Source organism: Ascidiella aspersa, chromosome 5 (assembly GCF_963924565.1).
Source record: "Ascidiella aspersa chromosome 5, kaAscAspe10.2, whole genome shotgun sequence".
Taxonomy (NCBI): Eukaryota; Metazoa; Chordata; class Ascidiacea; order Phlebobranchia; family Ascidiidae; genus Ascidiella; species Ascidiella aspersa.
In genome coordinates this window covers 16,463,638-16,480,507 of record NC_139451.1, presented here as the reverse complement: position 1 = coordinate 16,480,507, position 16,870 = coordinate 16,463,638, and the positions used below count along the sequence as shown (strand labels likewise).

General features: G+C 32.9%; 1 protein-coding gene across 2 annotated transcripts in view; it reads right to left on the bottom strand.

Annotated features, from left to right (window-relative positions):
* LOC146145120 (uncharacterized) overlaps nt 1-16,870 on the bottom strand; it is a 71,507-nt gene that overhangs the window by 46,261 nt on the left and 8,376 nt on the right. For both annotated transcript variants that reach the window (XM_083389605.1, XM_083389606.1), the window contains exons 4-11: nt 13,264-13,377; nt 11,911-11,956; nt 10,676-10,744; nt 9,100-9,169; nt 6,564-6,690; nt 3,171-3,298; nt 1,792-1,900; nt 199-293 (exon numbers count right to left, since the gene is read on the bottom strand). In XM_083389605.1, the coding sequence (XP_083245731.1) occupies nt 199-293; nt 1,792-1,900; nt 3,171-3,298; nt 6,564-6,690; nt 9,100-9,169; nt 10,676-10,744; nt 11,911-11,956; nt 13,264-13,377 (758 nt within the window). The remainder of the gene's footprint in view (nt 1-198; nt 294-1,791; nt 1,901-3,170; nt 3,299-6,563; nt 6,691-9,099; nt 9,170-10,675; nt 10,745-11,910; nt 11,957-13,263; nt 13,378-16,870) is intronic.

Genomic DNA, 16,870 nt, shown 5'->3' with positions numbered 1-16,870 from the left:
TATTTAATAATGAAACCCTTTTTTTATTATTACAATATTTTTATTTTTGCAAAAAGTTAGACATTAAATATATTAACTTCACAAAGATGCAAGAGGACTTCTTTAAATGTTTGAAACGTGTTCACTTTACTTTCAAATATGTAAACATTATTTTAGGATGGAAGTCAATAAATATATATAATTGTGATCCGGCCTTACCTTTAAACCAGCATCCCTCCTAGGTTGGTCACTATGTGGTTTACTAGATGACTGGGGAGATATGTCTGGTGCTGACACTGATATAAACTCAGAAGCTAAAAATATATTGTAAAGATTAAACTTTGTTAATATGTATTGTATATGGATGAAAAATCTAACAAATTAATACCCATCAGATTTTGTTTCATAAAAATAGACCTGATTAAATTCGGATTTTGAAAAAGATATTATTTTAGTGGGGTTGGGAACCTTTTTAGCGAAGGGAGGCATAAAAGCCAAATATTCTTAGTTGCATTACCCTGAGAGCCATATAATATTTTTATTACATCTAGTTATAGTTGGAAAAAATAGAGTAATTTAAACATGGCCCTTTATTTTGTTGTCATTTAAAAGACAGAACAATACTAAGCGCGCAAAAAAATAATTGAGTTTGTACAACTTTAATTACAGAATTCTGTCGGGAGAGCAGAGCCTTTTGGGTATAAAGAGATTCTACCAAACAGGAGGACAGTTTCCGAAAATACTAAAAAAAAGTAATAGGATTCGAGCAAAATGCCGAAATGTTGCTACTGTGTGATAAAAAAAAGTTAGGAAAGCAGCCATGGCATGGCTTCAGGCAGTTTTATTCAGATCATGCTAAGAAATGATAGCTTAGATTTATCTGCAAGCAAGACTGTTTCATGAGCTATATGGTGTCACAAATAAGAACCAAATATGGCTTGCAAGCCATAGGTTCCTGACCCCTGATTAAGTTAAACAACAAGTAAGAAAAAATGTAAAAGATGAAAGTATTTCACTCCTATGAAAGCTTTGACAATATATTTATATAAAATAATGACAAGAATGTATTGCAAGGAAGAGACAGACAAAAAACAAAAATTAAAGCCACAGTTCTAACAAGAAGGCATATTTAGAAATCCAGAAATAAAAAAAAAGGAATCTGGAGTAAGAGAAACCCCTTTGACAACTGAGGGGTTTCCCCCAATTTCTGTTGGACAGTAATGATGTCATAAAATATTGAAACACTCTTAATCAGAAAAACAACTTCGACAACTGCACAAAAACATGTGATATAAAAGAGTTTTGCGATACAACCATTTCATAAAAATAGATAGCCTAAAACAAGCACAACAGTTAACTTTTAAGAGAAACTGTTTCATTCAAAGCGGCCCCTTGCTACACCATTACCGAACATTAGTGCATGATGGACATTTTAGCTAGTTAAAAGAAAGATGGCTTAAAATTAGCGTTGTGTCCCAGTTCTTTTTTGGAGTACATAAACTTGCTACATTCATTGGGAAAAGGAACTTCACACTGAAGGGGATCTACAATATAAGTAGCGCAGAGATGTTTCTTGATGCGCTCCTTTTTGAGCATGTGTAGCTCAGTTGATAAACCTGGTATGGCCAAAGGTTGTGAGTTTGAACCTCACTGCAGGCTAGTTATTTTTATAGCCTGCCTTGCTTGCATTTTCGCTAGTCTGCAATGTTTATTTTTTTGGTTAATAACAAACTAATCATTCCAGTGAAACTTCCATTGGTTTCCATACATAAATAAACCAACACAGTTGTGCCAAAACTAAATATTAAATACCATTTAATGTCCTGGAGACATCATCAACAGATTGTATACTCGTTTGAGCAAAGTATCTTGAATCAATCTTTGATTTGTTTAATGGAGAATCTGCATCTTGGGAAGTGTCCTTAGGAAAATTATTTATATATAAACTGTTGAAATAATTATTGTAAACTATCACTATAATAATTCACACAAGACATATTATATAAATATCATAGAGAAGTTATTTATTGCATTAAAAGTGTTTGTTTCAGCCCTTTTCTTAACAATGCAGAATAGTGCGGCACTATCACTTTTATTTATTAGTTGTTATTGACTCAGGACAAACTTTTTTTTCAGTTTGTTCCATTGTTGGGCGCTAACTTTCTATTTCTGTTTGTCTTCATTTATAAGTAAAACTAATGTTAAAACATTAAACAGCTTTCTGTAATAAAAACCTAGCAAATACAATATTTTTGCCATGTTTTTCGACAGATTTATATACAAACCATGTAGATAGACAAAATTGAAACAAATTAATATCTGAAGATGACAGAATTAAACAAACAATAAGCTTTTATTTTACTCAACTGAATACCATATAAGATCAATTAATGTCTGGTTTATATGATTTCAGTTAACTACTTTATCATGTACTGTATAACTCACATCTGACCTACAATGCCTGCCCAAGGGCTGCAACAACAAGATGGTTTCTCAATCTGAAAGCCTTTGGGACCACACCTATGATTTATCAGTCCCTTAGCAATTTAGCCAAGTGGAATTGAATGACTTGGCTCGTGATTTAGGACTATCTAAGAAACCCTAAGCATTACTTGCTTCCAGGCTGCAAGAAAACATGTACTTAATAGGTTGGCAGATTACTGCTGGAACATCACACGGGATTGCCCAGAGGAAAGCAAAAAGAGCAATTTTACCTAAACAGGGCATAATATGGAATTGTTTACTGCTTACTGCACCACAAAATTAGGTAGGGTAAGTATGTGTGCCGATGCAACAAAGATTTTGTTCCCCAGTGTTATTGATTTATGTGTAATATTAAATGTTTTTTGCAAAATTGATTGGCATGATCTAACTGGTCTGTGACTACTGTTGGTGCAATGTTTGATAATATCCCATCAGATCTGATAATAAGGGAAATCACTGTCTTCAAAGGTAAATAATCCATATTAAAATATTTTTTTACTTCCCCTGTCCTATTAAAAAATCCCTAAATTCTTCCACCATTGGACCAAAACAATATTGTTTAAAAATATATTTTAAGCACAAAATAAAATATTTCTTTAAAAAAAAACAAGTAGATATTTCATTATAAACATAACACATTTTTTTCAACTTTATTTTATTTTTGTAAATCCCCCTAAAGATTTGTTAAAAATGTAACAATTACTTACATTTCCATTAGTATCATTATTAGAATAATTAACCGGAAAACCAAGGCGATGTAAAAAGTCAAAAGTGGTGGCACTAGTTGTTGGGCCATCAATAGCAACACCTTCCTTGTCATTTGGTGTCACATCACCTGAATTGAAAACAAATAGAAGACGTGCGTTTACCAACATAACTGGATCCTGAAATTCAAAATAAACAGACGACATGTGTTCACCCAGATACGCTAAAATTCTGTGTAAAACTATCAATAAAAAATACATTGTACTGGTAAAATATTGCCATCGAAACCACAATTCAAAAAAATGCTTAAAAATTTCATTATCTAAACTCAGCCCTAAATTTTAAAGATGCGAAAGGGGTAGTTTGTCCAGGGAACAGATTTTGGTTTAGTAAAAACTATGCAAAATTTATTAATTAAAAAAAAATTCATTCAAATAATACACTTAATGCTTTGTTCTAAAGAATACTTGCTTTCTTTCTGCATGGACCAAGCTGGAGACACGGTTCTTGAATGCCATATAAATAAATATTTCACAAAGAAGTATATTTCCCTGCATCCCTTGATGTGTGATCCTCAATTAAAAGGTCGTGTCACTTTATTTATTTTACATTAAACTAAATTATGCTGAGCTAATTGTAGAAGGTTTGAAAGAAATTATTGACAACTAGATGTTAAATAGTGCTTTCCACTGAATCATATTACATAAATGTATATTTTTATTTCTTATATTAGTTACATTTCTTCAGTTCTTTATAAATTTTTGTTAAAAAGTCATCCAATGGGTTCCATGTTTACCACCGAATCCTGATTATAATGTTCGGTACGTAAAGCAACAGCAAGGGCTTCACAGAGCATTAGGTTAACCAACATTTAGGTGATATGCTTGTTTACTGTGTTGTTTCATTTGAAGGAGTTAGGACAAAAAAGAAAGGCGCACACATGACTATCTTCCCAGGTAAAAGAGAGCGAACAGAAGCAGCGTTCCCGCTAAGCGCAATTTTTTGCGCATTTGCGCAAAATTTTGGGCACTTGCGCACTTTTTTTCACGGAAGTGAGCAAGCAAAAAAAAAAAAAAAGTGGTTTTTTTACTTAAATTCGACCTCCAGTCGTCTCCTGAAGCCCACATTATCACTATTATGCAAAGATTATTACACATAATACCTTATGTACCCCATTTTTGCTTCACGAAAGTTTCGAAAAACTACCCAAATTAGTTTTATCCGAGCTACGTACGGACAAAAAAAGTGCCCAAATTAGTTTTATTCGAGATACGTACGGAACAAAAAGTGCCCAAATCAGTTTTATTTAAGCTACGTATGAACAGAAAAGTGCCCAATTAGTTTTATCCGAGCTACGTACGGACAAAAAAGTGCCTAAATTAGTTTATTCGAGCTACGTACGGAACAAAAAAGTGCCCAAATTAGTTTATTCAAGCTACATACGAAGCAAAAAGTGCCCAAATCAGTTTTATTTAAGCTACGTACGACTAAAAAAGTGCCCAAATCACTTTTATTTAAGCTATGTACAACTAAAATAGTGCCCAAATTAGTTTTAGTCGAGCTACGTACGACCAAAAAAGTGCCCAAATCAGTTTTATTCGAGCTACGTATGGACAGAAAATTGCCCAAATTAGTTTTATCCAAGCTACGTACGGGACAAAAAGTGCCCAAATCAGTTTTATTTAAGCTACCTATGACTAAAAAGTGCCCAAATTAGTTTTATTCGAGCTACGTACGACCAAAAAAGTGCCCAAAATAGTTTTATTTAAGCTATGTACGGACAGAAAAGTGCCTAAATTTATTTTATTTATAGGGCCTAAATTAAAAGTTAGGGCCTAAATTAGTTTTGTTCAAGCTACGTACAACCCAAAAAAAAAAATTATAAGTTGTTTTTTTTACTGAAATTCGACCTCCAGTCGTCTCCTGATTCCCACATTATCACTATTTTGCAAAAATTATTACATATAATACATTATGTACCCCATTTTTGCTTCACGAAAGTTTGGAAAAAGTGCCCAAATTAGTTTTATCCGAGCTACGTACGGAACAAAAAGTGCCCAATTCAGTTTTATTTAAGCTACGTACGAACAGAAAAGTGCCCAAATTAGTTTTATCCGAGTTACGTACAGACAAAAAAAGTGCCCAAATTAGTTTTATTTAAGCTAGGTACCAACAGAAAAGTGCCCAAATTAGTTTATTCGAGCTACGTATGGAACAAAAAGTGCCCAAATCAGTTTTATCCGAGCTACGTACGGACAAAAAAAGTGCCCAAATTAGTTTTATTTAAGCTACGTACAACAGAAAAGTGCCCAAATTAAAAGTTTTCCATCCTTTGGATACCCTAATTGCTGTATACCTTTGCTTAGAAATGCACTAATTCCTGACGGATCGGGTGGTAGTTTAGTAACTGTAAAATTTGGTTTGTGGTTATGTGATTTGCAAGTTTTTGAACTACTAATTTTGATTAGTTCTCGGTGTCTCCAATAGGCTCACTTAACTAATATTGAAATCTTTTACGACGGATTCGGGCTTATGTCTAAACAAGGTAGAGCAGTTGACTGTGATATAAGTTTTGCATAGAGGTTAGACCGAAGGCCATGGTTCTCAGTAACTGGAATTTTTTGCGATAGGCGCGAATCTTTAGTTTTACAACTTTATTTTATTCCTAATTTGGAGATATTTTTAGCTCAAGGTAACTGTGTTTTGCACTGTATGTTTTGTGTTATAGGAAAGTACTTGCTTTATATAAAAAATCTTGCGTTGTAACGTAATAGCTTTAAACTTTTTTAAACAAAATTATTACAATTACCTGCGATATGCTTTTATTTGTTGGGAAAACAGTGTACAATGCAAATTACCATATACCCCGAAAAAGCAAAGTTGCGTGTTGTGTCAACTAAAGGAGTAGGTTAAATTTATGTCAATATTAACGGGAAAGACGTGAAGGCCAAATTTGTGTCTAATTCAAGTTATCACTTTAAAAAATGCGTAACCCGTTTAAAAGTTATAAATGCTTACTGCTAAAAAATTACCTCGACCATTAGGCGGTTACACAGCGCTATGCTTGACTAAGTCCGCCTGCAAACTACCAAGCGAAATCGCGGACAAGCAAATGATATGCGTTGTTCAAAATTTAGGGTTCTCGCCGCCCCTGAAGGCCCCGGGGGCGGTGGCAATACCCCTATAGTGCATATGTATATCGTGCTAAATTTTGTATGAAAACTCGAAGTTTAAGATTCATAGTTTTTCTATACTGCAAACCAAAATAGTTTGTAAAAAACAAAATATGTCCCTAAAATGGGTTTCTCAAAACTACAATCTTGCTTTGTTACAAACAACTGCAATTAATTATGCTGTTTATTGGTAAATATTCCGTTTGTCCTAAGTTTTGTTACCATGTTCTGTATGATGCTGTTGACTTGTTTTTCCCTCATGTGATGCTTTTATGGTCTGATCCAGGTCTGCTTCATCTTCATTTATGAGAAGTTCCAAATCTAATTCTTCCTCATTAAACTCAAATTCCTAAATGTAACACAAAGTATAATTCCATTTACACTAATAGGCAAAACGTTTAAAGGACATAAACTACATACTTTTAGGGGAAAATAGACAGGAAAAAAAATATTTTTAGCAGACATGGGAAACAAAACAGTATAAAACGTTAATCCAGTTTAAAACTTTACTAACTATTAGTACGCTGCTAGTCTTTTCTTTTAAGTAAGTCTTTTGCATATCAATAGTAGACGTGTACAAACAAAAAATAACCAAATCTGTCTTAGTGTCCTACGTATAGTCTACTAAGGCTTAACTTATTTACTGACTATTTTTTGTTTAACAAAGTGCAATTATGAGCTAATATTTATGTATGTAAGCAAAGATATTGCGACAAAATTCCTGTAGTTTTGTTAACATTAAATCTCTTTTTAAAATAGTTCTATGCTGTTTGTGCAAATTTACAGTCTTTGCCATGCTGCTATTATATATAAGTAACACCTATCCAAGTTCTAAAACAAGTTAACACAATGTATGTCTCTTTCACTTCTTGCTAACTTTTCTGTGATTGCGATGCAGAAAGCAGCTGTTCAATTGTGCAGTCAATAGTGTTAAACTTTTCTCATGTCTAATGCATCAACCCTCATAGGAAAACTTTTGCCAATTTGAAATCAATTTTCTTCGAATAACTTTCCTTTAGCTGCAAGTGTATACCTGTTCATTCGATAACAGCACGCTGCTTAAAATTATATAATATAGATGTCACAAAGTGGTATCAGGTCGGCAGTGATACCACTCTAGTAATGGACAAATATTGATAATACTACAAAGCATCGGATCCTCTAGACCCTAATGTATAATATGACATCCCTACCGGCGGCCATGAGAAAAATTAAAGACTGCTAACGGCCATCAATAAATAAATAGGCAGTGTCCTGATTTGTTACATTCTGTATAAGCAACTATTTAACTGGGATGAACTAAAAAGGTTGGTAAGTTGTAAATACAACAGGAATCGGATAAAAACCAACAAATATATACAAAAAAATTGCTAAATGTTTTTTTATTTGATCTAAATGCCGACAAACAAAGTGTCAAAATTAGTAATTTACACCATTGTTCTTTTTTACTTATATGTGTTTTATTTTATATCTTAAAAAGAAACTTGCTTTGTCTATTCGTGTTGTTCCGTTGATATAACTTAATTACCTTGGATTGTATTAAAAAACAGTAATCATGGTTCTAAACTGCATCCAACAAAAGTTCTTTACTGTAAAAATACACTGCGACAAACGTGATATTTTGCAAACTCTGCCTAGATTTTGGGTAATTAAACAAACAACACTATTAAGGTTTGGCCTAAAGCACTATATAATTATTCTCAGGTGGTTCATAGTACAATGTCCAGGTAGGTTTCCTGATGCCTAAACACATAATCCTTGTACCCAACAAAGATTCACATAAGATAAATTAGAAACCCGTTCCAATGTGAAAATTGATTACTGTTAAAACCACTGCAAAAAGTTTTTTTTTAGTCCAATGGGTGACTAGAGCAGGCTACACTGAAAAAAAAGACTTAATTCTATTTAAAATTTGAGCAATGCCTGTCTTGATATGCACATTGCACATGCTGCTCCATCTCAGTCCATTGTAACCAAAAATCTAGTGTCTTAGAGGCTTTGCGACATTCTCTAGAAGTCATTTGCGCAGTCTTAGCCGACAGTCGCTGCAATAAGCGGTAGCTGTCTGTCTCACATTAACTTGAAAATAAATATACGTTCATTAATGCTATTTGATAACGTTTTACTGCACATTGTAACAATATACTTTTTTTTGGTATTTTAGTTGTGGTTTTGACAGGTAGCATATCTAGCCAGAAACCTTCGCAAACCAACAAGAACTTACGCGGTAACCCGCCGGGCAACTGTATGGGGTCAGGGGCCAGGCCCCAGTGCACAAGACGCGGCGGGCGTAACAAACAGACTAAAAGTAAATACCAAAAAGAAGTTCAATCAGTGGAGTCAGCCTATTTGGGCACTAATACATTTGATAATTTGGGCACTCTGCGCACTGATTTTCAGCCCTTGTGCATACATTTTGGGCACCTGCGCATGTGGTAAAAAATTAGGGGTACACTGATATGGAGTAATTTTATATTAAATGCTAAGCAGAGCTGTTTTGTTTGTGGTTGTGCAATAAAAAAACTAGCTGGTTAATAAAACAGAAAATCCCAATAATATTTTAGATTATATCCATTTTTTTTTCAGTCTGTCTGGCTGGTAATTGTTTTTCCTTCTTCCACTAATTCACTTTTTTATCAAGCAGCTGACGGACAACAAATAGGCAAACCACTTACTTTATGTATTAGATTACGTTGCCTCTATTAGTTAATTACATTTAGCATATTAGAAAAAATTTGAAAAAGTTGTTAACACTTACTGAGTTGAAGGAATCATCACTGCCAAATGGTGATTTCGGCATGGATTTTGTTGAATTGTCATCATTTGAACTAAACAAAAAACAAACATTCTTTCATCTAGTTACACCAGTTATGCACAACCGTTTTAAGCTGTGGCGCACTACAAGGATTTAAAAAATTTACAAGCAAACCTAGAATCTAAATATTCATTTGTTGGTGAGTTGTGAGGGCGTCGAAGGGTTGAAACCAACAGAAGCAGGGAAAAAGGTTTATCTTGTACCACAGCCTCAGACGTGTGGTTAAAAACAAATGTAATAGTATGCATGACATGCTTAGCCAAGTGCAGCATGCAAAAGTCAAGCATTTATTCAATCTGTTTCAAACACACCACACAACCTTGCTTTTTGGTTATATGTTAACACTATGGTAACAAAACAGTAGGCTTAAAATAATATCACGCCAGTCAATTAAATGTCTTTTCCAACAGATAGTCCTCTTTAAAGTGTTACTCTTTTAGTGGAAGTGTATTAGGATTACTTTGCATTGCCAAGACAACGACAGTAATAAGTAGGGTGATTATTTTTTTTACTTTTTCAAAAATGTCAAAATTTACACGTCAGGTCAAATTTTTTTTAAATTATTTCAAGTCAAAATCGATTGCACATAAATCGTTGACACTAGCTCGAGAATTACCCAACAAACCCAGGCCTTGTTTATCAAATTAAGCTCAGCTTAAACTTCGTTTTTGCATTATAGAGTTGTTTATCTCTGATTTGGAAAAATATATTATACTGAATTTGCTGTCTTTTTTGATTTGCAATTATCCCATTTCCTATTCTGATAACCAGCTCTTTGTTAATTTTCTGAAATTATTTCTATGCTGTTTTTCAACTGTTTATACAACGTTTTTCTAAAATAACCAGCGTCTTGTTCGTTTATTTTTTTTTAAATGACAAAAACACCAACTAAGCATTTTTATAAGTTTTACATAAACCCGAAAAACTAACTGATTGTGTTCAGTCAGTTAAAAACATCAAAAACAAGTTGTTGAAGACCCAAGATACTAATTTAGTACTTCAAACATCAATATGTCATTTTTGTATTTCTAATTGGTTAAAATTTTGTCAAAAAATATATATTTAGGTCAAACATTAATCACCTAAGTAATAAGGCTTAACGTTTTAAGCCTGACTAAACAGGGCAAACGGCTAAGTAAGGCATTTTTTAGGAAAAATAGGTACAGCCACGCTTATAGTTGCGTCAATTTAGTTTGAAAAAAGGCAATAGGTACACAGCTAGCCGAAGGCTTTTTAGGTGGTACACGAACATCTTTTAGATCTTATGCAAAATTTTGAAAAAGTATTGCAATTAAAATATAATAGCTTCTTTCAGACAATAAAAAAAATTGACCTATAACACAAAATTAGAGACTGGTGCTAAGCTTTTATCCTTAATTGATTTAAGTTATTTAATTCAAATATTTTATGTTGAAACCAGAACACTGGTGCACTTTTTGAATAGAGACCAAACTTAAGTCATTCTTAGTTTTAAAATATTGCAGCCATTCCATTGTTGAACAAATGGTAATTTTCTAACCTGTTGATTTCCGATGATGTAGGATTGTGAAAAGGTATTGTGCTTTCATGCATATCAACAGCTTCACCTCTGGAAGTTAATCAACAAACACTTAAATTATTATGAATTTACAGAATGTAAAATGTCCTACCTACCACATATCAAAAAAAATTAGTCGGGTTAAAAAAATTAAAAAAACTCTTTTGATAGTGAATCTAATGCATTATGAGTAGGGTTGTTGAATCTCAAAGAATTCCAGAATGAAAGGTTTAAAATCTAGTACAGAAGTCAGCAACCCCTGTCAAGAGATGATTTTTTTAGGGCACGCTAAAAATTTAACATGCACATTATACCACCTTAGAAAGGTGCAACTATTATATCGCTACCATGTCATAATCATTACATCAGTACAACTAACTAAATGGTTGCACAAATTTCCAGTCCGAACTGCAGTGTTGGTGTCACAAATTAGTGTCTTAACTGCTGTATTTAACATTATTTTTTGTGGGCGTTAAACTTGTTATTTACGACTAACCCTCTGTATTACGTCACATGCCCCAAAAGTGGTGTGATGTTTTTAACGCGTTGAAGTAGGGCATTCTACATTAAACTTTCGAGATAACGCTTGTGATTTTGTGCGAAAAACTGAACTTTTTGAAGCGAAAATAATATTTAACATTTCTAGGTATCGACTGAAAAGCGCAAAAGAATATTAAAAAATAGCGGGCACACTGTTGTGCTCATGACAGTTCGTTTTTTTTTCAGCAGGGTTGGGGTATCTTTACAGAATTTAACTTATGAATTTAGGTTTAGTGGCATCTACCAAAATACATAAATTATATGTCAGATCACAGCAGGGCTGCGGAGTCGGACTCGAGTAAGACTACCTAGTCCAACTTGTGTGCATGCTCAGTACCAATCGCCTCGGGTTGTGCTTAACTGACTGCAGAGGTTGCCAGTGCAAAAACAAACATAGAAAAATGTTTGGCACACAAGTTGTTGATATTTTGAGATTATTCATAAACAACAGGCATACTGCGTACGAAAGGTTTCCGACCCCTGCTTTAAGGTATATTATGAATAACCCTTCACCCAAACAAAATAGGAGTTAAATAATTAATAAAAATATACTAGGATTCAATGTTCTGAATTCGTTATTCTAGATTGAAAACATAATAATTCTAGAATCCCCTAGGATTTTACTTTGAACATCCCTACACAGTTCATCACTGCCATTTGAAAAAGAGTCATCCTACCTTTGTAATGGAAATTGTTTCGGCAGAAATGGAAGTGATGATTCAGCTAAACAGTAAAATAATAGAGTTTTACAATTAAATAAAGCGCCTCTTATGATGTAACTCAGTGTTCCCACTAAATGCATTTCTTTTGCACATACATACGCAAAATTTTGGTCACTTATACACTTTTATTTAGGAGGTGAGAAAATCAAAGAATTAAAATGTTACTTTTTACCAGATTTAAATGCAAACTTTCTACTGTACTCAAAACGATCAATATTTTAAAAGGTTACTAAAATATAAAACCTTTATTACCCATTTTTTTTACTTCCAAAGTTTCAAAAAAGTACCCAATTTTTATTAATGTGATATGTGCAAATATATATAAGTGCTAATCTTAAGATTAACAGTGAGCTTTTGTTTAAAACCGCATTTTTATATAAGTGCTTTATGACCGATTTAAATGTGTAATCATTCTATGACTTGCGATCAAAGGTCACTGAGCACATGGCGCCTTGACATTGTAGTTGTCCTTACTGCAGTTGGTGTTACTACCTTGTCGCTGTGGGAGCTCATATTGTTAGTTACTACTTGTAAGTGTTCGGCGATGATGTTCAACTTACTGATTCTGCTCTATTTTATTAACATTGTGTTGTGATTCTTTCAAATTAAGGAATCCACTTGTTTAAGGCTTTGCGTGTTTTAATAAATTTGTGTACAGGAACACTGATAAAGACTTCAGTACTGGATCGGATCCATTAGTTTTCAGCTAAAATAAGCCCAATTCAAGTTACAAATGGATTAAAAGGTGTCCATACAGTTTTAAACTGGATACATGCAAAAATTAAAACTGCTTAAAGTAATTTTAATCGAGCCTCAGGCGAAAGTAAATGAGTCCAAACTTTTAAATGTATCCTAAATAGCTATATTTTTTGCATCTGGTAGCTAAAGTGATAAGTGTAAAGAACAAAACATTTAAGGTATTCCGTTGTTAAAAAGAGTTTCCTGTCCGCAAATTAGAGGGAACACTGGTGGTAAATTTAAAAACAATGTACCATGATAAATAAAAACAGAAAATTTAATGCAGAATAATAGGTATATATAATGGAATGAGGGTACAAAGTGTATATGTAGTGAATTCAACCATGTATAATTAAAAAGGCCATGTATAGTTAAAAAGGGTAATTATATGGGGGGTAAATTTAAAAGATTTTATTTTTTTAGAAAATAGTATATTAGTGATTTGGTTACAAAAACAGTTAATATAAAAATGATTTATCAATTTTTTTTTAATTTTTTAGGAATACAATTACAGGACAACTAGCATAAGTTTGGCCCTTATTTGTCTTGTTTATTAAAATATGCTTTTACCTTTATCTGCAACTAACTTCTTATCTTTATCACTGGAAAAGCAATGATCCAACCAACTTCCAATGCTGCTTGACTTATTGTTCAAATGAACAAGGCTAACAGAACTTTGTGCATCTTTACAAATCAATAATTAAAATATGATTAGAATAACACATTTATAAAAATATATTAACCAACAGAGAATGGTCGTTTACACTCATTTCTATTTGGTATATTGTACTCCTAATTAGAGTACAGTATATATTTAGGCAAACCCTATGAAGCAGAGGTAGTTTGGACGCTATGAGGAAACGTAACATAAGCGTAGGTTGATCAATCAAGCAATACTTTATAAATCGTTTGATGTATATCTTTGGAACCCATTACAATACAAATGGCGACAGAATTAGTCTTCCATTAATTTAGGACAAGCGGGACAACTAACGTTTTTTACCACTGCCTCAATATGATTTCGACTTAAAATTGAAAATTTAGGTGACCCAACACTTTGATATGCATGGCAATATATAACTATGAACAAATCATATACATTCAACTTATTTCTATTGTAAACTATTGAAACAAAAATCTTGTGTCCAGATGTTCTACTTGTTTTTACATATGTATATAACAGGGCCCTGCTTATGCTCTTAAAAACTTCTAGTTTTATTATCACCTTTTTGTTTGACTCTCAACAAGTAACAACTTTGTTTGAACTGTGAATACTAAAGAAGTGGTTTCAAAGCAGTGCTCCGCAAACGGTGTGCCACAAGACCATGTCAGATATGCCGCGACTTCACGAAGTTGTGTTACTTGCACATTTTTAGGGGTTCTTTTTAACAATCAGTCGAATTAACGCAATACGGTGAGCATTAAGACAATTATTTTCATTTTATGCAATAATCCAGGTGTAATTTCATGGACTTTTCTTAATTTTTAAAACTTTTAAAAATCTATGTTACCTTCTATCATCCGGATTAAAAAATAAAAAAATATATATCAACATATTTTTTTACTGACTCAACTACTAGAAACTACACCAGAGTACAAACATATGACAAATATTTTTAAACATTAAGCCATGAAGTAAAAGGGATATTAACCATACGCTTAAAACCTATAAAACATCATTGCAAATATATTATTGGCATAATGTGACTGTAATTAATCTTGGCAGATGATTCGAAAAATAAAACTAGGCAAAAAAATCTGTAGCACTAAGGTCAGGTTACAATTTGGTATGCTATTACAAGACCTCTGTTCTCTTATCAAGTAATTGCAATGGGGTACAATATTCATGAATCAGGTATTATCTGGAACACTAAACACTGATCTGTTCATAATCTTCAATAGAAAAAGAGTGGCCCAAATAACTAATAAAAGTTTCATTGTTTTATTTTCATATGTTTCTTTTATGGGCTCGTCACGAGATCGCTACCGCCTCCTTCTTCTGGAGTCGCTGCTTATAAAGCAGCACAAGCCCGCTATCAATGTAAACACCGTCTAAGTCCCTTTGTATTTATTTAATACATCAATGGTATATTCGCGCATTTCTATCATTGAGTTCCTTTTTTATTTTATTTATATTGTTAATTCCTTTTTGTGCACATCTGTTGCTTCCCATTGACCTCATTCCCTACTTTTGCCTTGCACATGCATTTTTCCGATGTAGTCCTTATCACCGTTAAACTCCTTTTTTTGTGTTTTTAAAGCATTTCTACAGCACTGTAGATGGAATAAGCACTTGCCGAAACGTATACAAATAAAATAATGAATCTTTTATCAGTTATTTGGGCCACTCTTTTTCTTGAAGGTATTCTCTAATCAGGTATTGCAAGGGGGTACAACTTACGGCTTCAGCAATTTCAGAAGTCTGCTAAACTGAAAAATAAGAGCGAAATTGACAATTTCCTACGATGGAAGTGCTCAGATGTTGCACATGAGTCTATATCAGAAACGGCATCAAAATTCGTTACGAATTGACAAAGTTATCGTTTTGGCCAAAATCGCATTTAAGCGAAAAACTCGATTTTCGGTTAAGCGTCAAATCTTTATTTGAGCGTAATTGACAATTTCCTACGGTAGAAGTGCTCAGATGTTGCATGTGAGTCTATAGCCGAAACGGCATCAAAATTCATTAAGAAATGACAAAGTTATCGTTTTGGTCAAAATCGCATTTTAGCGAAAAAAATCGATTTTCCAGTTAAGCGTCAAATTTTTATTTGAGCGAAATTGACAATTTCCTACGATGGAAGTGCTCAGATGTTGCACGTGAGTCTAAAAGACAAATGAATGTAATGCATAACATTTTCGGCGCCTTTTGTGAATTTAATCATAGCCTAAATATTTTCATTTTCTATTGGCTGCCTATACCATAATAGGAGTCATTGCCTATTTGTGATTGACATACATTTTGTAGTTGTGCCGCCAAATTGTTTTTAGCTCTGTTGGTATGAAGTGGAAATAGGTTGCAGAGCACTGTTAAGCACAGCAATTGTGACAAAAAAATAAAAAAATAGACCACCTGCAATCATTGCAAAATTTACTACCAGAAGAATTAGGGATGAAGTATATAACAACAAATCTAAATTAAATAAAGGAAAATCAGATGAAAACGAGTCAACACGTTCAAAAATATTTATTAATGAAAGCCTCACAAAAGAAAATAGAAGATTATTCAATTCATGTCTTGCATTTAAAAAGAAAGGAGGATATCAATTTCTGTGGACCAGGAATGGGATCATTCTTCTACGAGAATCCGAAAGAACTAAAGTAATTTCAATTAAAAGTGAAGATGACCTTATAAGCAACAACATTCCAATTGAGGTTAACGAATAGGAATCTTGGTGACTATAGTATGTATATATCTTATTATTTATTATATTTATGTTTAACTTGTTATGTACTTCTTTTCAATTAGGATGTAAATTTCCTAGAAAACTGATAGAACTAAATGATAGAATATCCATGTAAAAATTGTGACAAACCTTGCAAATCAAAATAATCGTATAGGGTGTGAAATTTGCAAAGAGTGGTTCCACCTAAGCTGTCTGTCAATATTAAGAACGCAGTTCATGAAATTAGCTACAAGTAATGAACCATACTACTGTCCTTCTTGTCTAAGTGATGCTCTGCCTTATCAAAATATCAATAATGAAGTTTTATGTAGCATTTACAATAGTCATAGTTTATTCATAAAATATAAAAATGTTGAAGGTTTATCAGATGATAATATATGTAACTACTATGATGATATTTTATTAAATCAGTTATTTGTAGCAAACGAAAAAAAAAATTCTATCATGCTTATAAACATAAGTATAAAAAAAAATTTGTTTCATCTTGAGCAGCTTTTGGAGATGATGGATGCACCCCCTGATATCATTGCCATTAGTGAAACAAAAATTTTGCTAAATAAGGAAATTATGTATAACATAGACATAGCTAATTACACTTTCATTCATTCTGATGCTGCAACCAATGCTGGAGGTGTAGGGTACATAAATAATAACATTTGGTTCAATGTTAGATCCGATATTAGTTTGAATCTTAACGATTGTGAATGTTTATGGGTTGAAATTAAAATTAATAATAAATTATATATTTTAGGTGTAATATACAGACATCC